The 22313-nt window shown below is 48.1% G+C and overlaps 1 protein-coding gene and 1 long non-coding RNA gene across 4 annotated transcripts in view; one reads left to right on the top strand and one right to left on the bottom strand.

Moving 5' to 3' along the window:
- The window catches only part of LOC139593874 (TGF-beta receptor type-2-like), a 31671-nt gene extending 9581 nt beyond the window's left edge, over positions 1-22090 (bottom strand). The window contains exons 1-3 of the mRNA XM_071435329.1: positions 21804-22090; positions 3302-3452; positions 1340-1542 (exon numbers count right to left, since the gene is read on the bottom strand). Coding sequence (XP_071291430.1) covers positions 1340-1542; positions 3302-3452; positions 21804-21855 — 406 coding nt within the window. The 5' untranslated portion in view covers positions 21856-22090. The remainder of the gene's footprint in view (positions 1-1339; positions 1543-3301; positions 3453-21803) is intronic.
- LOC139593875 (uncharacterized) lies at positions 340-17910 on the top strand. 3 transcript variants are annotated; one of them, XR_011680416.1, is made up of 5 exons: positions 340-949; positions 1986-2169; positions 8430-8570; positions 10339-11241; positions 13387-17910. It is a non-coding gene; the product is annotated as an uncharacterized lncRNA (long non-coding RNA). The 3 variants fall into 3 exon arrangements; XR_011680415.1 differs by having other exon boundaries at positions 8430-10423; positions 11067-11241; XR_011680414.1 differs by having other exon boundaries at positions 8430-11241.
- Positions 22091-22313: the final 223 nt, after the last annotated feature.

Genomic DNA, 22313 nt, shown 5'->3' with positions numbered 1-22313 from the left:
AGAAGTGCTCGTGTCTCTGCTCAGGAGCTGTCTAGACCATTGAATGTGACAATAATTTAATATTTAGAATGCAAACGATCCCTTAAAGCAGAGCAGAAGGATGTAAAGAATGGGGTCTGCGAGCCTGGGGTTTGAGGAGAGAGTTGTTAAAGATCTGCACTGGTCTTGCTCCGGCTTCCAGCGCTTTCCATGCCGGCTGCCAGGAGGAGCTGGTTATGGAGCCTTTGCTGGGGGCGGCATTTCCAATGAGCCAGTTGTCATTTTTGTGTGAAATTACATATCCCAGCATCAGCTTTGGGATTTGACTATCTCTCCCTAGAAGTGTGTGTACCTGTTATGTTTGGCTGGGGAAGCAGCAAGGAGCCGCCAAATTTAGCATCATTTGCCTCCATTAAAGTGGCCTGTTTGTTCAGAGAATTTGCATTTCATGTGATGTTTTTTCTTTTTTCCTTATGTTGCAGGGGAAGCTATACCACTGGCTTGCAGGTTCTGCTTAGGCTCTTTTTCAGCATCTCCTTGTTCTGTGATTATGGAAAATTGGAGGCATTTAATTTTGCTTTTGTTACAGGTCAGATTCTTGATGGACACTTGGATAAACCTGGTCCAGTTGGAATTGGGGAGGTTTAGACAAGCCCCCAAAGGCTCTGGTTGGAAACATTTCCAAAGTATACGACCCTACTGAGGTACAGAAATGAGCTGCCTCTTAGATGTCCCTCCTGTGGATTTACAGCTCCCATTGGATCTCCAGCCATGTGCAGCAGCGTGCCAAGCCACGCTCACGAGTGTGCTCAGCACCTGGCTGGCTCCAGCTGTCCCTTCCTGGGAGAAACACTGCTGCAGGAATTCCCAGGAGAGCAGCAGGGCAGGCATTCCTGTGTGCCCAGCCCTGCACCCCAGCATCTCCACCTCTCTGGGTTACAGCTGCGGGGGATGCCAGCAGCTCCTGTGGGTGAGTTCTGGGGTGGGATTTGCTCCAATGTGATTTATTTAAAGCTTTCAGGGCTTTTGACTCCCATTATTTTTCACCAGCCCCCGGGTTCCCCAGTTGATTCAACCTATGCTGAAGGCACAGCCCACTGAGAGATACGGTGGATTTTCCATCCTGGATGTTTCCAGACCAAGGCTGGAGGTATTGCTGTGAGGAATGCTTTGGCCACAGACAAAATGCTGGGCTCAGTAAAGGGGTAGAGATTTTAACTGGCTTTTACAGAGGGAAGTCAAAGAAGATGGCAAAGGAGCCTCTTCTGCCATTGCATCTCCTACTCCACAGGAAATACAGGGGATTTGTCATTGGTGCTGGATGCTGCTGCCCCATAACAACATTAACAAAAGCACTCACCATTGGTGTGGTTTTCAAAGATGAGTCTGTCATTGCACTCCTGCTCATCCACACAGCCACAGATGTAGATGATGCTGTCCTCGCTGGGCTGGTGGCTCATGACGCAGCGCGAGGTGTTGTAGTTGGGCACCATGAGGTTCTCGATGGGGCGCTGGGGGTTGTGGCACAGCGTGCTGATCCTGATGCTCTCATTGTCCTGTCTCCTGCATGTGACAAATGAACCAACACAGCATCAGCCTGGCCCTTGGGTCAGCTGTGCATCACCTTAAACCTTGTCCTAAGATCATTTCTTTCAAGCTGTGTAGGGAATGACTGCTTGCAGTGGCTGTGGTTTAATTCTACTTACATGCACTTATAGGACCAGTGAAGGGCATGACTGGCCCTGCACCGGCTGCAGCATTGCAGCTACTCCTGGGTGCATCCAAAGAAACAACAACCAAAAGTTCATTACTTTTCCAGGAACAGCCTCTGCCTCCTGACTGGTGGTGCAAAGTGGGGGAATGAAGGTATGGGGAGATTTCACAGTGTCTTTGGGGTCAGATGGGAAGTCAGACATAATAACCAAGGAAAGAACCTAAATTCATCACCCTCTCCCTGGTGAAGTCCCCCAGTTTCAGCACTCCCCGCATTTTTTTGTGGCTACCAGGTAATTTGACAGAGGAGCTCCCACGTGAAGAGTCCTAGGAGGGTGAGATCCCTTCTGCTAAGGCTGGGTCCCTGAAGGAGGTGAGCATGAGGCCAAAGCTGCTGCTGTGACTGAGATACCCACTCAGGACAAGTGTGGATGATCCACATATGCCTCTGCAATGAGCAGCAAGGCTGGCCTGGAGGTGAGCCCTGCCTGCAGGGATCTTATTCTCTGGCTGAATCCTAGAATGGGATGGGAGGTGCTGGGAGGGGGTGGCAGGGTATTTGTGACTGTGTAGCTGCCTCACCCCATCCAATACACATTGCAGGATGCACCTCCATCCTGTGCAATGGGACTTCTCCCCCGGCATGGGGATTCCTGCTGCAGGGCCCTTGCTTTTTCCTGTACATCTAAGCTGTAAATGGGAAAAACCCAGCCACACACTGGATTGCCTAGCCAGGATTTAAGGTGGCTTCTCCGTGTGTGCATAGGGGAATTTGGGGCAGGGGGTGGATTTTGTTATTTGTTTGTTTGGGTTTCTTGTTGTGTTTTGCTTTTTAAAAGTCCATAATGCAACAATTAGGTTGAGGCAAACTCCCACTGAAAGCTGGCATGCAGCATTCACACTAATTAGCAGGTTGAGATAAAGCCTAGCGATAAGTGCTTGGCTGGCTTTCACTTTGGCAGCCAAATTAAAAGGGAAAGTGGAGGAAAATCACTCTGGGCAGACCTAAAATGGATGCTTTTTTAGTTCTGCTCATGGGGACCAAAAAGCTGGGGGAGGCACTGTTCCGGGCCAAACCATGCAGTGTGTGCTTGGCCTGAAATGCAAGATTGTGCTTCCTGTCCAGGCACCTCTCACAGGAGACTTTTCCCAGGGGATGGGAAGGAGGTGGGTCAAACCCAGTAGGTTAACCCCAGTGTGGTGCCAGCTCAGTTGTCCATGTGCTGGATGGGGCCTGACCTTGGCTGCACCCCTGCATGTGAACTGAGGTTTCACCCTGATGCAAGAGGACACTGTAGGTTTGGAGGTCAGGGTTGCTGCTTTGCCCTTGGGTTCAGCTTGTAAAGCTAAATTCAGAAGTTTATGAGAGTTTGTAGGTCCTGCAGCAAGCTTGCCATGCTTTGTGTCAGGCACTCAAAAGCTGAATTTACTTAGAAAATAAACTGGTACTAATTACAGAGCAGACCAAATGATTTTTTTACTGTGCATTGTAATTTTAATTATAATGGAGTCAAGGAGAAAGGAAGCCCTGAATTGCTGCAACAGGCAATAACACAAGCACGGGGGTACACACACCTTCCTCCCCCCTTGCAGAGGGGATTTCCCTTACCATATCGCCACGCAGATCTCGTGGGGGTCCTCGCAGTAGGAGTTGAGGTTGCAGTTGCTGTAGCACACCTTCTCCTGGCACGCTGGGGCCGTGGAGTCGCACCACTTGCACAGGTTGGTCTTGAGGCTGCGGCGGGCGCCGGCACCGCAGGCTGCGGGCAGAGGGGCTGCGGTGAGCGCGGCCGTGCTCGCCCCCAGCGGGGACAAACAAGCACCGTGCCCAGCATTCGCACGGCCAGGGGACAAGGAGCCTCCCCTGACCCCGTCTCTCCGTGCATTTTTTAAAAAACCTTCGTCTGGCTCTCCGTTGCCCGGTCAATTGTGCTCTGTGTTATCCCAAAGCCTCGAGCAGGTGGGAGAATGCTTTCCCAGAAGCCTGGGAAACCACAGGGAATCACGTTTTCCCTCTGCTTTCCCCGTACCATTTATCATCAAGGGGAAATGTACTTCTTCCTCTACAACCCAGGCTCAAACTGGCACTTCCCCTCATCCCGAGTACATTCCAAAAGGGACATCTCGGGTCGCTGTATGCCTCAAGGCTTCATTTATTCCCTCTCAGCAGGAGGAGAGGTGCTGGGGAGGGATGTACGGCCAGGCTGGGACAGCTCCCGCTTCTCCTGCTGCCTCCTCGTCGTCCCCCTTCCTATTCAACGAGGCCAAGCTGGGAAATGTGTTTGCTACCCAGTCCCCAAGTGTCTGCTGAGACTTCCCAAGCTCTGGGACAGCAGGGGCTGCTCCCTCCAGGGCTCCACTGCCCACTGTGCCCATCCCAGCACGAGATGTTCTCCTGTCCCTTGAGCCTCAGATCTGCCCCAGCAGCATGAATAACTGCAGCCTGTGGGGAGCTGCTCTGCCTCTATCTCACAGGCATAACATTATCTCTATTTTTATAGAAAGGGTGCATGAACTATGCTTGGTTAAGGGATAAATCCCAGCTAAATTTAAACTTCCTGTCTTCAGGCTGCTAAATGTCTTTTTAAAAATGCCACTGAGTTGCTTATGTAGAAATATTTACTTATACTTTTTTTTAAACTTAAATATATGCACTCCAAAGTGTTCAGGTATGAACCTGAACTACAGCAGCTAATTTTTTGAAGCTTTGGGCCATCCATGATTCTCTGGCTGCTGTGTCCCTGAACCACCCAGCAGTGCTGGGTACTCCCAGCCCCTATGGAAAGGGCAGTCACAGCTCACAGTGCTGCCACAGCCCTCACAGGGTTTTTCATCACCAGCTGTAAGTCTGAAGAAAAAAAAATTGCAAAATTCCTGACTATGGCCTTGGGAGCCTCAGCCCCTGCAAGCACAGCTGTGTGTGCCCCCAGGTCTGTCAGTGACATGCAGGAGCTCCTGCCTTCTTTGTGGTCACCTCTGTGACCTGCCTGTGGTCACAGCTGAGCCCATGGACCCTTTTTAGCGCACGTACTGTCCCAACAGCAAAAAGGGGTTTTTAACTTCCCTGCTCCCCAAATCCAGGGCATGCAGCCTGCTCTGCCAGCATCCCACGTGCCTGCTCTGCTTCCCTCACCAGCCCAGACCCCCCTCCCTGCAACAGTCATAAAGAACTGCTGGAAGGCTCCCACACAGAAATAAACCATTTACAAGCTCCCATGGCCTTGTATTTAGGGCCAAGGTTAATGGTGAGGGGAAAATCTGGGTGCAGAGGAAAAGACTGTTGGATCTGAAGGTTGGAAGGAGGAAATTTTGGCTTAAGTGGCCCATGCCAGGCTTAAAAAGCAGCTCAGCAGGGATTGTGTTGTGCCAGGTTTTGGGGCAGCAGGGAGCAGGGTAGGTGAAGATGTTGCCCACAGCCTCTTGCTCAGCATCCCCCCATGCATGAGGCTGCTCTGGCCCTGCTGGGGCACCCTGGGATTTTGTGGGTGACCTCAAGAGATCCAGTTACCCACATCCATTCGAGGGTGAGCTACCAAAACCATGGGTTCAGCTGGGATTTGAAGCACCTGCAGCCAGCATGAGCGACCCTCACCTCCCTGCCTTGCTCTGCCAGAGCAGGGCTTGTAGAATCTGAGGCAAAACTCCATTGGAGGATGGGAGTTTTGGATGGGGAACAGAAATCAAGCCCAGCATTTGTGTGCAGCCTTCAACCTACAGCAACAGCCCCTGCACCCTACAGACTCCGTTTGGGTAATTTCGTGGGAACGGAGAATTGAAGGCAAACTGGTTTCTCACCCCAAACCCAGGTCCTACCACACCCAGGCCTGTGCCCTGGTGGTGTCACTGCCACAGTTCCTCTGCCACCCTTCAGCTCAACCCATGCATGGCTCATGCTGTGCTCTCAGCAGCTGCTGTGGGGTTGGCTCAGCACCATCACCCAGGGACACCTGCAGACTCTGCAGAGGACTAACAACAGGACAAATGCAGGTCGTGGATGTTGCTGGTGCAGGATGAGGTTGGTTATTTATATATTTATGCCCACCAGGTGTGTTATTTACTTATTTATATCTAGGGTTTGCTTGAGATCTCAGGGCAGAACGTCAGACTCATAGTGCACTGGTGTGTGTGCTGGGGATCTTGGCTTGGCTGTGCTGTGCAGAGGGGAAGCCAGGGCAGATGAAAGAGTTAAATATGGAAACAAGAGCCAGAAATACAGCAGTAACTGGACAAAATCCCTTGGAGACAAATTGTTCTAAACTAACTCAGGCTGTGATTCTGTTATCTGCTCTGCAAGAAAGAGCAGGGATATCTCTTTTTTCTCCCCCTCCTCCCTCTTGTCCTAGGAAGCTAAAAAGAGCCCAAAGCCCACTGCAAGGCTCTTCAGGACTGTGTGTCCTTGAACCATGAGCTCGTAGGTACAATTTAACTGCCACATCACTCATCTTGGCCCTGATTAGACCCAGATGAACACTTTCAATATTAATAATCAGATGATTTAATAAAGCTGCACAAGCAGTAAAAGTAACAATACACTTCCATAAACGGGTTCCAGATGTTGCCAAGGCAAATGCTAAACATCAAAATACAAACTTAAAAAAAAAAAAAGTTAGGGAAAAAAAAGCTGGATAAGCAAAACTTGGAACAAACTATAAACTAATTAAATGTGGGTTGAGTTTTCCAAAAATAAATTGAAGCCATAAGGATGTGATGTGAGCCAATAAATAGTACAGTTAGTCAAAGTTATTGTGGAAGGACAGTTGGAGAGGTGGTTTGAATCACCAATAGGTGGGCTCACAGCAAGCTTGGCTTCCCATCAGTAGGAAGGCTTGTTCTCCTGTGCATGAGAGCAGGATCAAATCTTCTGGTATCTATAACTGGGACCCCAGAGAGGTTACTGAGAGAATATGAGATTATTTTCTAGTCAGGGGATAATGGAAAAATGATGCCAGAAGTGCCTGTGTCTCTCCTGCAATAGCAGCAGGGGTATTTTTCCTGCATGTCAGGGCAGCCTTCCAGGCTCTCATTGCCCACAGGGCATCCACAACCTCTGCTTGGCCACCTGCAAAGCCCATGGAAACACCACTGCTGTAGTCACAAACCCACCCTCTTCCCCACACAGGAGTCATTGAAAACAGCTTTCCAAGAGAATTCCAGCCCAGTCCCACCGCTGAGCAGCCACCCACAGCAGATGAGCTCCCTGCCAGCAGGGACTGCACCTGTAAGGACATGGAGGGGCATTTTGTGAGCCACTATCCACCTCTGCAGCCCCAGAGAGCAGATGGGTCACCCAGCACCTCACTCTGGCTCCAGTTTTCCCCACACTGTGCTCCCCAAGGAGGAGGAACCACTAAGGAGCAAGCTGGGGGTGCCTGGGGGTGCAGGCACAGCACATTTGTTACAGGCAAGGAGAAAGCTCCTCATAGCCCAGCAAGGGCAGGAAATGCATTTTCACTGAGGGGCAGAATGAACTTTCAGTTCTCAAGTATTCTCCCTGACGTGGTGCTTTGGGGCAGCTAAACACCAAGATGGGCTTAAGGGAATGTGTTTGGAGTGAGATGCTCATCCCTGTTTGCAGCTCTTCCCTTCCCAAGGTGAAAGGAGACCAAGGCTTTTGTTACACAGAGCCTCCACTATAGGACCTTCAGATCATGCTCAGTGATAACTGTCCTTACATTGCTTGTATTTCTCAAGGACAAAGAAAATTTGTTAATTTTTAGGTTGTAAATGCTCTACAGTGAGGTCTATCCCCCCTTTTCTGCGTATCTCCAAGCACCCCAGGATGGGGCTGACACTATTTCAGCAGTTACAGAGAGCTGCCCAGCTTGCTGTTGCTCTAGTGGCTCTGGGGGCACCTGCATGATCTTTTCATGCAAGCCAGTCAACCTGTAATAATCCCCAGGCTTTGCACTGGGAGAGGCCAAGGCTAGGGAGATTAGCTGAGATGCACTTTGCTTTCTGTAATGAGCAGTGCACTCAAACACAGGCCTGGGGAGCAGCTCTAACCCAACCCTGCAGCCCTGTTCTTCCTGGAAGCCCCCAGAGAGGTGCCCTGGAGGAAACACAACCTGCACTGGGACCTGCTTTCCCACCTGGGTGAGCCTGGGCTCCGCCGCGAGCCCTGCGTCTGCCGCCAAGCTTAGGATTAGGTTTTGCTTTGGGCTTTTATCCATGGTTAATGACACAAGTATGCAATAACAGAGCCTCATAAAATTATTATGAGAACAAACAAATTCCTTCCCTTTTATATGCAATACTTTGTTTTTAAGATTAATCCAAGAGCAGAGCTGATGGGCTCTGCTCTCTTGCTGACCCATGTGAGAGCACCAGGTGTTCCCCATCACCAGGTTACTCCTGAGCTGCCTCCTCCCTGGTGCAGCAACCAGTGCCACAGATGGGCACCAGGGTAATTCCTGTGCCCTGATTTCCAGGAGATTCTGCACAGGGTCAGAATTTCCCATGGAAGTTGTTCAGCATGATCTGTGTAACAGTGATCCCAGATTTCTTGCAGATTTCTTGCAGTCTTGCCTGATCTTGTTGCAGCATCCTGCTGTGCTGCAGGATCTCCCCAGAACCAGACCTCAAAGTGTTGTACATCTATTTTGGTTGCAGCTCAGTTTCCTCCTGTTCTCCAGTGGTGGGGTCTGGTGCTGCTTTCAGCTGCTGAACCAAAGACGTTTTTAGTGTCAGGCTGCTCTTCTCCATCCGTGTGTTTTGACACTGTATCTTTATCTTTGTAGGAGAGGTAGAGCAGGCCAAATGGAGCTGGAAAATCTTAATATCCCAGTTTTTGCCTCTGCAAGGCACAAGCCACTGGCTCTCCAAGGAAATCCATCAGCGCTGCATTCGGATCAGGGGACCAAACCAGGCTCCATCCTCAGGTATGTGGTCCCACATGGTCCTGCATAATAAATACTGCATTTGGCAGAGTACAGTATGGAGCAAGGAATGAGCCAGAAATGTTTCCTAGTGCATAAAAAAGGACTGATTTTGATTGTGTTAGACACCAGTTCTTCCAGTGCCAGGAGGACATGCAGTATGCATTTCTGGCTCATTTGGACCTTCTTCAAATGGGCTGGTAACTGACTTATTCTACCACTTATTTTTCCTTTGCGAAAATATCCCTTTAAATTCAGTGTTTAGCAAATACTGCTTAGTCCATCACGAAGTAAATTGGGTATGGATCATAACAGCAGGCTCCTCCTGTCTCTTTCAGATGCTTAAATTACATCATGATCTAACTTCACCCAGGGGAGGGACAAGCTCTGCAGATTGCTGTCTGTCCTTCTGCTTTGGTAATCTCTGGTGTTTCTCGGGTGCCTTTCACAAGTTTTCTGTGTACCAGCACAATGACTCTGCCTTTGGGGCGTGGGGATGTTTTGTGCTGAGGTACCCCAGCAGCATCTAGGCAGGCTGGAGTGCCAGGGGCCAGCAAGGAGACGCCTGGCACTTGGGAGGGAGAATCTGGCCAGAGCATTTTCTCTTTGATTTTGGTCAGTTGATGTCTGGGTGAGGACAGGGGAGTGCACCTGGCCCTGCACTCCCCCACCTGCCCTCGCAGCCACTTGTCTCCTCCATCCACTCTGACCGGGTCTCGAGTTCCTTTCACAGATTTCACTTTCTGTCCCCCAAAGCTGCTCCTGCAGGGACAAGCCCTGCTCCAGCCCTTTGTGTCCCTGGGGGTCGGTGTCCAGCCTGGGGGCTGGCAGGGCAGCCTGTGCTGCAGCCTGGGACGGCTGGGCCAGCAGGGATGCTGGTGGCAGGGGGGCTGCAGGGGCAATTATTTGCCATATTGTGCTCTCACTTGTGTTTAAAAACAACAACAGCTCAACTGACTCATAGGTCCTACGGCCTCTGAGTCATTTTTTATTTCTGGATTTCACTGCTCTGCCCTTTGCAATGAAGGGAGTTGCATGCTCACACATACACACACACACACACACACACACACATCAAGATCACATTTGTTTTTCCCCTATAAAAACAAAACGATTTCCATACCATTAATGAAACAGAAATGATTTGACTTCGCGTACCCTGGCTTTTATTTTCCATTGTATAAACTCTGCAGATGAAATAATGATGGTTGTAAAGTAAACCTCTCTTTTTTTTTTTTTTCCTTTCCCTTTCCAGGCAGCCTCTTTTCGAAATAGCAATAGGGAGTCACTTACAGACTTGGCTTGTGCTGTGCCTGTAGTAATTAACCCCTTCATTCCTGGCTTTTCCTCTGTTGGAAGTCAGCCACAGCGTGGGTGAAGGCATCAGCAGGTCTCCTCTGGGACTAGAAGCAAAGCGGGGGAGCAGAGCAGGCAGGAAAATGTGGGAAAAGAGGCCAAGAGCTGCTCCAGGCAGAGCAGTGGTGTGTGCCTGGAGCAATACTCTCGTGGGCTGGGCAGCTTTCCTGGGAGAGCCAGAGTGCTGGCACTGCAGGGCCAGAGGTACCTTCAGTCTTCCCACACCCCCCACTTTTTTGGGGTTAAATCAGCACTACCGTTTTGTGTTCAGCCTGGCAGCCCCGTCCTGGGTCACCTCCCTTCCTTCTTGCTCCCCAGGGACCACCAGTGAAACGCTCTCTCTCCTCCCCACGCCACTGCAGAAATAATCTGTGGTAAATAATTAATCACCTAATCTTGCTCTTTTTGTTTACAGGACCATTGTGATTTTAGGAAGCACTCGGGGGAGCGTTCCTGGGGTGAGGTAACACCTTGCACAGCAGAGAGCCAGCTGGAGCTGGGTATGCCAGCAGCCCAGGACAGGCTGAGCTGCCCTCCCCATGAGGCTGTGATCTCTCCTGATGGGCCCTCACCATCACACACAATCTGTCTGTCCTCAAGGCCTCCACACGTGCCACAAGCATTTTTCCTAAGGACATTTATCATGCAGCAGCACAACCCTGCATCCCCCCAGCACTGGGTCAGATGCTTCCCTGATGCCTGGCCTGGGTGGGTTGGTGATGCTGACTGAGTTGCTGTTCCTCTTCCCAGACTGGGTGATGTGTTTTATATTATTTCTCTTGGATTTATTAAGCATTATGTAACTGGCTAACCAATCCCGCATGCGATGCAATCGTGGCTGATTTCATGTCAGTGGAAAGTAAACAAAAAAATTGCTCTGAAGTGGCTAAACTGAAATTCATTTCCACATGCAGAGCAATTCCTGGAGGATCTTTCCCATCTCCTCGTGGTTAATTTGCATCCAAGCTCTCATGCAACCCATTAGAAAAGAGTTATGGAAAAATTGCACATAGAATATGACAGTGTGTTACAAGGAAAAATTATTAAGATGACGTTTATTTTACTTAAATATTTTTAAGTAAGTTTGTTGATTTCTCCTGTGCCTTGAAATGTGTGACACTTGCCTATTTTTTTGTCTTTCAGCTGAGGAACTCAAAATGTGAAAGTTATTCCCCAAAGAAAGTTTGGGATTTAAGTTTGAAAAACCAGGCAAGCCAACCCTGCAGTCCTGAGGCCCTGAAGCCCAGCAGGACCCAGCCCAACATGACAAGGAAGATGTTCTGCCCTTGCTGAGCTTTGGAAGCACTGTAAATATCAGGTGAGGCAAAAACTATACCCCCATTAGACTCTGAACTCAAGCTCTTTCAGGAGCACTTGCTTTCTGGTGTCATGGACAACATCTTTCCCATTAACACCAGTTTACATCCAGAGATGTTGAGCTGAGGATGGGGGAATGTGGACTGGATAAAACAGTAGTGGCCTTGCACTATTTCATTTGTTTTTCTCAGGGTCTTGGAAACTTTCAGCAATGCCTGAAAATTTTGTGTATTTCTGGATCCACTTCACTGAAATATCAGTAAAGTTGGTGGTTGGGACTTACCTGGTTGCATGTTATTTGCATTATTTTTCAATCAGTCCCTGAGGCAGCCAAGCACCTGCTTCACCTGGGCAAGAAGCTAAGTCCAATTAGGCTGAAATGCTGTATTAGGCCTGGCTGGGCTCATGGACCATGTGACACCATTTGCCAGTTGCTGGGCTGGAATTTGAACACAAAGGTGACTCCAGCTGGGATCCAGGGACAGATGAGGGTGCTGAAGGGGCAGGATGGGACAGCCCTGAGGGCAATGCTGGTGGACAAGCTCACAGCTCCATGTGGGTGTCACCACTGCACCTACCCTTGTGCTGACTTGCTGGATGAGGAAAGCTGTCCTAAAACAAGGAGAAAACTCAGAAGTTAGGGGTCGTCCCCCCTGCTGGAGGCTAGTTTACTCCTTTGTGAGATGAGCAGGAATGCTCTGCATCCTTCCTTGAAAAGACAGCTCGAAGGAGGGTTGAGGATTAGAGCAGAGGGTTAGCACAGGAATCCCTCACATTACCCAGGATAGCAGCTTAAGAGCAGGGATTTTTTACTCCCTACCTGCTGGATATTGAGGGGCATTGAGTAATTATGGTCAGTACTTCCAGAGCCATGACCAGGCGAGGCCAAAGCTTCCCTGGCAGACAAAAGCAGGTATGAATTTGCCTGGTAATACCTGTCCTCATGCCTTTAGGCATTTGTCAGCCACTGGGCTATGACTGTCAGGTGAGGGAAGCTATAACACAAACCTAATTTTGCAGCCATCCTTGTCTGAAGGTGCAACCTTGTTTGACAGCAAGTCCCTTTCATTGTGTCTATGTCCCCATTTCTTTCTTGTTCCTATATTCTGCTGTCCTTTCCACCCTGTTGTATTGGAAAACCCTAGAGAGAACAACCCATGCCAGCAGCACAGCCTGAAGTGCCTGGGAGGGAAAAAAACCCCACAGGCAGGGGTTAGCCCTAGAGAAAATGATGGATACAGTGTGGGACCTTCACCAGCATCACAGCATGGCCCCACTGCCACAGCAACTCCCACCAGCCCTGACAGCACACAAGGGGAACGTGCCACTCCTCCTTGTCAGATGGAAAGCAAAGCAACTTATTCAGGGTCTGAGGAGGTGGGGAAATGCCGAGTTTCAGCAGTTCATAAGTAATTTTAGCAGCTCTGCCAGCACCTCTGCATATCTGGGGCCTTGCAGGGTGAGGCAATGCATTATCAGCACATCAGAGCCTGGGGCGTGTGAGCTGCCAGTGGGGTTTGCAGAGGGCTGAGCTGGCACAACCCCAGTGGAAGTTGCCTTCTAATGATTGGGGATTTGCCTGCCATGTTTTCAGAGGGCTCCGAGATTCCAGCCCTTTGAAGAGCCCTTTGCAGTGATTTGGTCCTGACTAAATTCTTGTCTTAAAAATAAGTCCATTCTGCCACCTCCCACACTGCTGGGGAGCAGGAGTCACTGCCTGGCCACGCTTGGGTGGTTTGAGCTCATCCTGTTGCAAGTTGCTGCAGAAACTGCCGAGGATTTTAGAGCACTTTTAGGACCGAGAGCTGCCTGGCAGAATGCAACAGTCAACCAAACCCACTCTGCTGTTGCCATCATTTTTGTTGCTCCAGTTTCTGCAGAGGCACCAACAGTCTATCCTATATCCCAATTAACTGCAGCTTCTGCAGCTCATTCTCAGATGCAGCAGTCATGAGTTCCCCCTTTTACACAGAAAAAGCAGCAGCAATCAACCAAGAAGCAAAAACATGTGAGCTGCCAGTCAGTAGCAGACATTGCTCTGCCTAAACTAATGCCATTCAAGTAAAACTACTGTGCAGCAGTCAGTGTTTTTTTACAATTATCATCATATTATACTCTGGAATTCAATTTTCTGTGTGTTTTTCAGGCTCTGCATGAATCCTGGATTTCCGTGACTAGATGGAATTGAAATGGAAGGATAGCATCCAAATAGGCAAACACGTCAGAAACATTATCTGGGTCACATTTGGGCACCAGGGTTTGCTCTGTTTTAAGTGCAAATGGGTTTCTGGTGATTTAGATGAACTTCCTGAGGAGTGTTTTACATTTCTGGCACACATTTGGTGTCCCATCTGCTAGAAGGTCTTTGATGAGCCCACAAAGAGACATTGGACTGGAGCTGCTGCTCTTCATCTCTGGTTGGACTTATGATTGACCAGTTTGCATTTTTTGCATCTGTATGACTTTGATTCCCAAGGAGAAAAAGGGCTTGCAAGGGACTGTGTCACAAGCTGCTGGGGCAGAGGTGTTCTGTGAACTCTCCATCCATGTGCTGTCATCAGCTTGTTCCAACACTGCCAGCTCTTTATGTCTGCTGAAATCATTATGTAGAGTAGAATTTTGCCCTCGTTTAGGCCAGCTCTAACAGTAATTAAGTAATTTGTTCTGTCAGAGGGAGCTTGAGGCTAGCTTGGGTTACAGATGCTAAAAACTTTCTGCCTTCTCCTGAAGTGCCCCATGTTTAGCACATGAGTAGATGGTGTCTTCTTCTCTTTCATGCCCTTCTTCACCTGTTAAAAATATCTTATAAGGAGCTTGTGTTGTAACCTACCAAAATGCACTGCCCAGTAGGGTTGAATTCAAACAGAATATTTTCCACTTTTTAAAGCAGAAGAGAGCTATGTCAGGAGGGCAAGGGGACTGGGATTGGAAAGGAATTTTTTTCAGGAATGGAACTGAGAGTCCTGTTGACAGAGCTTGAGGTGCTTTTTCTTCACACATAGAAGCAACAGGAGCTTGTGTGTCCTCACAATTCCTCTCAAGAGATCCCCCTTGCAGGAGAAGGAGAAGGGTCCCACAAGTCCCAGCCCCTGGGCAGAGCTGCAGCACAGCTCCAGGAGACTCAGCAGCTGGGGGAGATGGAGATGAGGTTCAGGGGGCAAAGCTGCTCTTCCAGCATGGAAGAAATGACAAAGCAGGGAATGTTCTCTGTTCCCCATCTCCTGCTCCACAATCTCATCACTTTGCAGTCGTGCCTGGTGTTTTCAACTCAGTGGTCTACCTCTGGACATCTCCTGAGACATGCTACAATCTGAATATGCTGAACAATGCTTCTGCCCAAGACCACAGCCTGTTGCAGAGCTGATAGCCCTGGCAAGGGTGAAAGGAAGGCTCAGATGTGATGATGCTGTTCTACAAACAGGTGAGCACAGGGCACATATACAAAACCACAGTAAATGTTTGCTGAGACCTCCCCCCTGAACTAATAGTTTCTGCCTCTGGTGGGAATGTCTGCATTTTCTCCCACTGAGTGCCTTTTGGCATTTTAAAGGCATGGCAGGAACTGAGATCCCCGGGGATCCATTGGTCTTATTTCTGTGGATGCTTGTACCCTGGGTCTATTTGAAGAAGGATGATTCATTCAACTGCTTGAGCTTATGGGTCTGTGTGTCACTTCCCACTGTAAGAAGAAGGGTCTTCTTTGCTATCATGGACTGGTTGGGCTAATTTTGGGATAGATCTAGCATGAAAAAAATGCTTTATGCAGCAAGACAGCAGCTGATTCAGTTTCTTCCATGCTGGATGCTGGTGTTTAGAGTCTCCAAGGCAGGAAGTTTTATCAAGCAACATCAAACAGATGTTCCTCATCGGGTTCCAGCTGCATTGACTGGCAACCTGCTCAGTCAAACACTCAAGGGGGACACAGGCGTTCATTCTGCATGGACAGCAGTTTAGTTAACAATCCACCTGGAAGCAGCAAAGGATCTTTTAAAATAAATATCTGCACCAGTGTTCACTGTAAATGCACCAGAAGCTATTGTAGTCACAGCAGTCACAAGAACTGTTTCCAGGAAGGGACCTGAGTTATCCTCCTGATTTTGCAGGAAAAGTGAAGAAATTTTCCTCTGGATTTTCACACCTGCTGGTCATGGCATGAATCCACATTGGCAACATCATCTTTTGATGGGGTGCACAGTGAACTATGGCAATGCAGGATACAGCTAAGCATTCTGGTTTGGGATGGCTGAAGGGAGAATGGATCAAAATCCCAGGGTTTCCCATTGTTGATCTAAAGAAAAGGCCCCTCTTAGTGGCCAGGAACTCCAGCAGATGTCTCTGAACTTTCCAGATGCAAAGATGTGTGTTCCCTCTGGGAACATCTTCACAGGGATGTTGCAGGAATTGAAGAGATTAGGAGAGATTTGGAAGTGGGGCAATATCAGACATTAGTGGGTGTCAGCTCAGGTGATTGCTTCAAGGCTCTGCCCTGCCTGGATCCCAAGGCAGGGCAATAACCCATCCCTGTTTGCTGGCTGCCATAGCTGTGCTGGTTCCCATGGCTGGCACAAGCACATCTGTGCTGCAAGGCATGTCTAGCCTTGCATCAAGCTTGCCATCAAGCGCTGCATGGGCAGGACAACAGCTCTTTGCAGGCTGAGTGAAGGCAGTCTGGAATTTCCTTCAGAAACTTCACACCTCACCTGCACTGAGTCTGGAGCCAAGGTGGAAGCTGCTGGGGAAGCTTTCTTTGGACAGCTACTTATCCAGAAAGACTGGAGTTTTGGGTCCAGTGGAGAGTAACAGACATGGAGCTAAAGGGAACAGCTCCATCCATAGCGTGGGAAGGTGAGAGATCTTCCTGCCACCAAAATGTGTCCAATATGATGCTGCTTCAACTACTCCGAGAGTTGTGGCCACTTTGAGAGAGGCACAGGTGGAACTGGAGCACAGGACCCTGCAAAGTGACACTCTGCAGCTGCCACTGCTGGAACACCACCTCAGCCCCCCACTACAGCTGGAACTGCACATCAGCCCCTCAGCTACAGCATGTCCAGGCTGATTGCTTCAAATCACTCAGCTCAAATAGTGATAAGGTCCTTAAAAAAAAAATCCTGAATCTAGATAGCCCTGCACAGTCCAGGGTAGCTCTTGGGTTTAGGCATGTGCTTGGGCTGCTGGAGTCCACATGGGCCATAGCCCTGTGTCCAGCACAGCCTGGCAGGCTGTGGTCACAGCTGGACACATTAAGGACCCACATGCCACAATGAATTTGCTGTAGCATAAATCAGCTGTCATTCGTTCCTAGCTTATCAATGGGAAGGAAAACACTGCAGTGCAACAGCTCCATGAAAGTTTAAGTCTTGGAGCCTCATAATTGGTAGGAGCATGGGCTGCAGAGGGGATTGCACGATAAGCAGGCTCTCCCACTTCTCCTAAAATTTTGACAGTTACCAGAAGCTGGCAGCAGAGTTTCAACCCTACATGGGATGTAACAAAAAGATGAACCAACTGAAGAAGAAGAAATATGACTCTGATGGACACTACAGATCCTTTCCAGAGGCAGGATCACAAGAGCTGACTCTCAGTTCAGGGATACTCATGCAAACAGGGCCAAGACAGCTTTCAGCCACTCCTTCACTTCCCCCTGAAGATCCCTAAGGAAATGTTATCCCACAGTTGGGGTCCAGCACGGACATAATGTAGGTTTGATAGGGCAGGCAGCCATCAGTGGTGTTATCTCCCTTCTGCATGGAGGCCCCTTCCAGAGCAAGGCTTTCACTTGGCACACAGCGCTGAACTCGGGATGTGAAAAGAGCAGAGTGTGTGGGAGCTGCTGATTTTGTCTCCTTGGTGGGACTGTTTTTTTTAATAAAAGTATCAGATGCTGCACTTCCTTGAAAACATGACAGTCTATGGGAGAGTTCATTAGTTTATGGCAAGTTGCAGCACTGTGGAGCCTGGCTGAAAGCAAACGTTATTGCAAAGAGTTATCACTAAGGGGAGAGGAAAACAATGTCCTGAGGAAATAAACTCGACAGAGCAAATCACAGAGCAATATAAAGCTGTGGAGTACAGGCAGTAGAGCGGAATTCTTTCTCAGAATAAAAGGCCCCAGTCACCTGTTTTTAATGCCAGTGTTTACTTTCTGCATATTCAGTGAATACGTGGGATACATCTGTGCAGAAATCTGTCTCTAATGGGAGTAACAAGTATCATGATTGCAGCTGGCTGAACTTATTTACTACTAGTACACAAAAATGTCTTTGGGGCCATCATTAAACAATGATAACACCAGTAAAATACCAGGAAACAACAGGTTTGTGTTGGTTGTTGGGATTTTTTGGTCAGAAAATAGTGTATTTTAATTTCAAGTTGTACTGAATATTTCAGAAAGTATTTCTTTCCTCAAAGCCCCCTATCAAAATGCAGAGTGAAGCTTTACTGATGGTCAGCTATACCAATGACTAGCCTCTCTCAAGTCTGAGCAAAGCTGGAGGTGCAAGGGGAGAGTTTTCATTCATCTCACATAGTTGTACACTGCCACTCTTCTTGACCTTCAGTTAATCTAATTCACTCCAGGGACTGAAACCGTAGCATCAGATTTGGAGGTGTGTAAAGGTGAATTGAAAATAAGCCATCACTTTGCTGAGTCTGATGGCACTTGCAACATTGCAGAGCACTCCAGTTCTGCATTGTCAGGGTTTTTCTTGTGTCTTCCATTTTTATTTCCTAACTGGAGAATTTGCTGCAGCTTTGTTCTTATTTAGCCTCATGGTAGGATGCACAAGTTTCTCCTTCAGGCAGTGAGATCCTGTGCCTGCTCACAACCCAGCTACCTACATCGAGCCAGTGTGGGGCTCTGGTAGTCCTCAGAGCTTTCTGAGGATGGTAATTTCTAATTTCTTCCTTTATTTTGGCTGTATTAAATCAATATGACATGGATTGTCATAACCAGCCCTGCAGCCCTGTGTCCTGGGGTGGGCAGTGCCCAGCTCCACATGCTGCTTAGCCTGGGAGGAGAGGTTTGCTCTGCTGCTCTGGCTTGTCCTTGGATCTGCAAAGCTCCTTTCTGTAAATGCCTGTGAAATGGAGGGTGGCTCTTCCTTTGTCTTTTTCCTTCCTTCATCCTCCCGTTGTTTGACCCAGTGTTCCTAAATTTTGCATGAATTGGTGTTGGGCTGCAATCCCAATACAGCCCCTGCTTGAGGAGCGGGCTGGCATTTTGGTGGCACTACAACCCCTGGTTTTAGCTCTGGTGACCTCAGAAATAAGAGGCCAGCTTCTTGAATGAGCTGCCTGAGGAGCCTGGGATAGGTCAGAGATTTCTTGGGCAGATCAAAAGCCAGAGATGCTTTTCTGACAGCCCTGGAGCTCCCTGTCCTGATTTATGAATTCTATACGCTCTATATATTTAGCTGAAGAGGCTCACTGGGGGAACAGTTTTTGCAAGCAGGAAAGAGAATGTGGCTTCAGAAAGCCACCATCTATCAGGAGATTACCCTCAAATGCACTCTTTGTAGAGCCATCAACCATGGCAAAGGGAGCCCAGGAGACTTGGCAAAAAAAGCCAGGATATTTCAGCCGACCAGCATTTTTAACAGGAGACCTAGTTATGGGGAAGAAGCAAACTCAAACTCCAGGAACTGGGAGCTCTGGACTTGGGGTAGCAGACCTGCAACCTCACCTCATTTCAAAAAATCTTTTTTCTCTTTCTTTGGAACCTCACCAGAGCCCAAGGGGTACAGCTTGCTCTCCCTTGGTAAGTGCTATGTGCCTTGGCAGATTTGGAGTTTCATATCCTCTTTTGGAGGTTGGATGCACAAAGGCTCTGCCAGGCTCCTGGGGCTCTTCACAGCCCTAAGAGCTGTTGTTACACCAGTGACACTTAGCTCAAGTTATTGGTGCAGTCTCCACAGGTTAGAGGTTGTGATGCTTTACTGTCCCCTCTGTGAGATGAGACTGAGCTCAGCCCCTTCCCTGTTTGGATGGGAGCCCTGTTCCTGACAGATGGAGCACAAGGGATAACTTCCCAATATTCATAGAAAACAGGGCTGGAAAACTCCCAATTCCTACCTTTAAGGAGGGAGTGTTTCCATGTGCACAATACAGTAATCCTGATATCAAATCTATAGTTTCTGTATAGGTTATAGACTTCCAAGCTGGTAGTCTTGCAATCTTGAAGGCTTTGAGTAACAAGTACCCAACACATCCCAAGCCTGAGGAACTACCTGCTGGAACAACTTTGCTGTGTTGTGCCCCATTTTAGCTTCCAGTGTGCACATCTTGTTTTATCTCTGTTCTGCAGAAGAGGAAGCCCTCTCCCAGAAAAGGTTATCCCAGGACCTGGATGTACATGGCCAGCTCACCTCCCAGCTCTCTCCTGACCAGCCTAAAGACACTGAAAGGCTACAGCTCCAACCCCCTGTATGACAGTTTTCCAATTCTGAATGATCCTCATGTTTTTTTATCCTGGTCCAGATAAGTCCAGGACTGCACCAGCTCTCTGTCCTGGTAGGATTCTCTGCTCACCTGTGTGAGGGTTTGTGCTAGCAGTGGTGAAACTACAGCTCCTGTCCTCACCTTCTGCTGAGAGAGCCATGTAAAATTACTGCCCTCCAGCAGGCACTGCCATTGAGGGGAAGTTTAAGGTGGATATTTTGAAGCCTTGGTAGGGCTGGCCATGGAGAATTAAGGAAATCCAGTAGCTGAATTTCAGTGTTCTGGGCCATGTTCTCTATGGTAAGTCTTAAATCTCTGTGCTAAGAGGAGCAACTTTGCTGCTGCCACCAAGCCAGAGCTGTCACTCTTTAAAGAGAGGCTTGATGAATGGTATGATTTGTTGCTTGAAGAACAGCTGAATGTGCATATTCTGTCAATTTGGGGAATTTGAGGACCTAGTTCTTCCCTTCTCTTTTAATGTCAATGTGAAGTGGCCTCCTTGGGTACTTCTACTTTTTCAGAATGACTGTAGGGTCAATCTTAACACTAAATGCAAAGGAAGGGGATGTAGTCCCAGAAAACATCTATCACTGGTGAGCTGAATCACAGATAACAAGCCTTGGCTTATTTTTTTTACCCTGTGCAGAGGCAAATTTTGTCATCATATCACTCATATAACCTTTCAGATGAACTCAGTAATGTTGATATGTTTTGGTTTGGCTTCTTTCAGATGAAAACCTTGCCTTTTAGAAAAAGGAAACCATAAGTTAAATGACTCCAAAATTAGGTACTTCTGAAGGATAGTTAGTGGTCTTCTTTCTTACCAAAAACAACCTAAGACTGTGCTTTAAATAATAACTTGTAGTAACTCCTGCTCCAAATGTGATTAAGTTAGCAGGATGTTATCAGTATAGCATCCTACATTTCAAACCACACTTTAGAGTATTACCTACAAAAATGAATACTATAGATCTCCATAACTTTGAAAAATCAATCAGATACTATGTCCTAAGTCTCCCCATCTGGTTCTCTCTGCTTCAACAGTTGCACCCATGGTTTTGTTTGCCTACACACAAATTACTGACCAGTCATTCTTTTATTCCCTGGTCTTGTAGATAGGGGGACCCATGTAAAGTGAATGCAGATACAGATCCCTGCCCCTAGTGATTTCATTTGGATGCAAAATACTGGCACTATAATCCTCCTCCTTCATCACTTTGACCAAAAAGTGATTTTGGTTGCATTGAAATTTCCATATCAAAGGCAACAGGTCTGTGTTTGTAAGAGTTCACTTTTAAAAGTAGTGTCCATGCAAATATATAAATATATGCTTTGTAGGGATATATGCCTGTATACACATACACAGACTCTGTATATACAGAAAGACACACACACACATACTTAGGAGATGTGTATGTAACACTCACTTATATACAAATCCATTCCCTGTTATGAAACAATCATCAAGATATAAACAAGAAAAAGTTAAACCACAGATGGGCACATTTTCAAGTGCTGCTGGAGAGTTTTATCTACAGTACTGAAGAAGTGCTATCAAAACTGAAACAGGGCACTTATTACAAAGAGATCTTTACGTAAGTGCTGGAAAGGTTTGCCGAATAACCAGATGTTGTTGCAAAGACACTTCTCCTCCCCCTCTCCCCACTTCTTTCCTCCTTTAATAGTTCGATTAATTCTGCACATAAACCAGGGCTGATAAAAGTTCTAAGCTGCAAACTTCACCACATCTGGACACTGTTGAAGCCAGATCGTTCAGCGATCGTGCGCTTCAGTTGCTTTTAATCTCCCTCAATAAAATAAAAACTTCCAACAAGTAATGCTGACCTATATATATTTTTGCACTGTAAACACTGACATCTGCGAGCTGCTCCAAGCGAGCACACAGCACTTTCCACCAGGCAGTGCCTTGCCCCTCGCCATAGGAGAAATACACAGTCGTAGCAGAGTATTCAACTAAACTCTCTGCTATTTCCAAACCTCTGGCTAATTGCTGTCAGGGGAGAAATCAAAGATTAGCTGTTTTGCTGGAGGAAGGAAAAATAAACGACCTCTCTGAGTATGTTGCTTAAAACATTGCCTGACCAGAAACATTCTTCTACTCACACAAGGAGAGCAGCAGTAAGGAAAGCAGACCCGGTCTCCTCCAGTGCCCCATCTCCGGATCCCACTGGCAAGCAGAAGCCCAGCTTCACGGCGGTGACCAGCTCATCCTCCCTCGCTGGAGCCAGTCTCCTGCGGTCGTGCTGTCAAGCCCGGAGCCCCTCTTTGCGAGGCTCCCGGCTCGGGCTTGCCGGGAAGGCGGATCCAGCCGCTAAAGCCCAGCTGTGCGTGGGGTCCGCCCAGGAACTGCAGTTTATGAACAAGCTGAGCCTGACTCTCCTCTCGAAATATATACAAATACGAGAGGGGGGGCTGGGGGAAGGAGTTAGGCTCTGAGAAAAAGAGTTTGGTTTTTTTTTTTTCCCCCTGATGTCAATGCAGAGCTGCTCCTGGCTCCATACAGCCCAAGGATCTTTGAAGGGGACCTAAAGCCTGCTGCATGCATCTAATCAAAAAGGCATGGGTACTCCTGCATGAGTCTTTCATCTGAGTAAAGCACGAAAGGTAATGCCT

This window comes from Agelaius tricolor, unplaced genomic scaffold (genome assembly GCF_023055355.1).
Source record: "Agelaius tricolor isolate 1412-34295 unplaced genomic scaffold, bAgeTri1.0.p SCAF_10, whole genome shotgun sequence".
NCBI lineage: Eukaryota > Metazoa > Chordata > Aves > Passeriformes > Icteridae > Agelaius > Agelaius tricolor.
The sequence above is the reverse complement of the archived record's forward strand: the minus strand, read 5'-3'. Positions and strand labels throughout refer to the sequence as shown.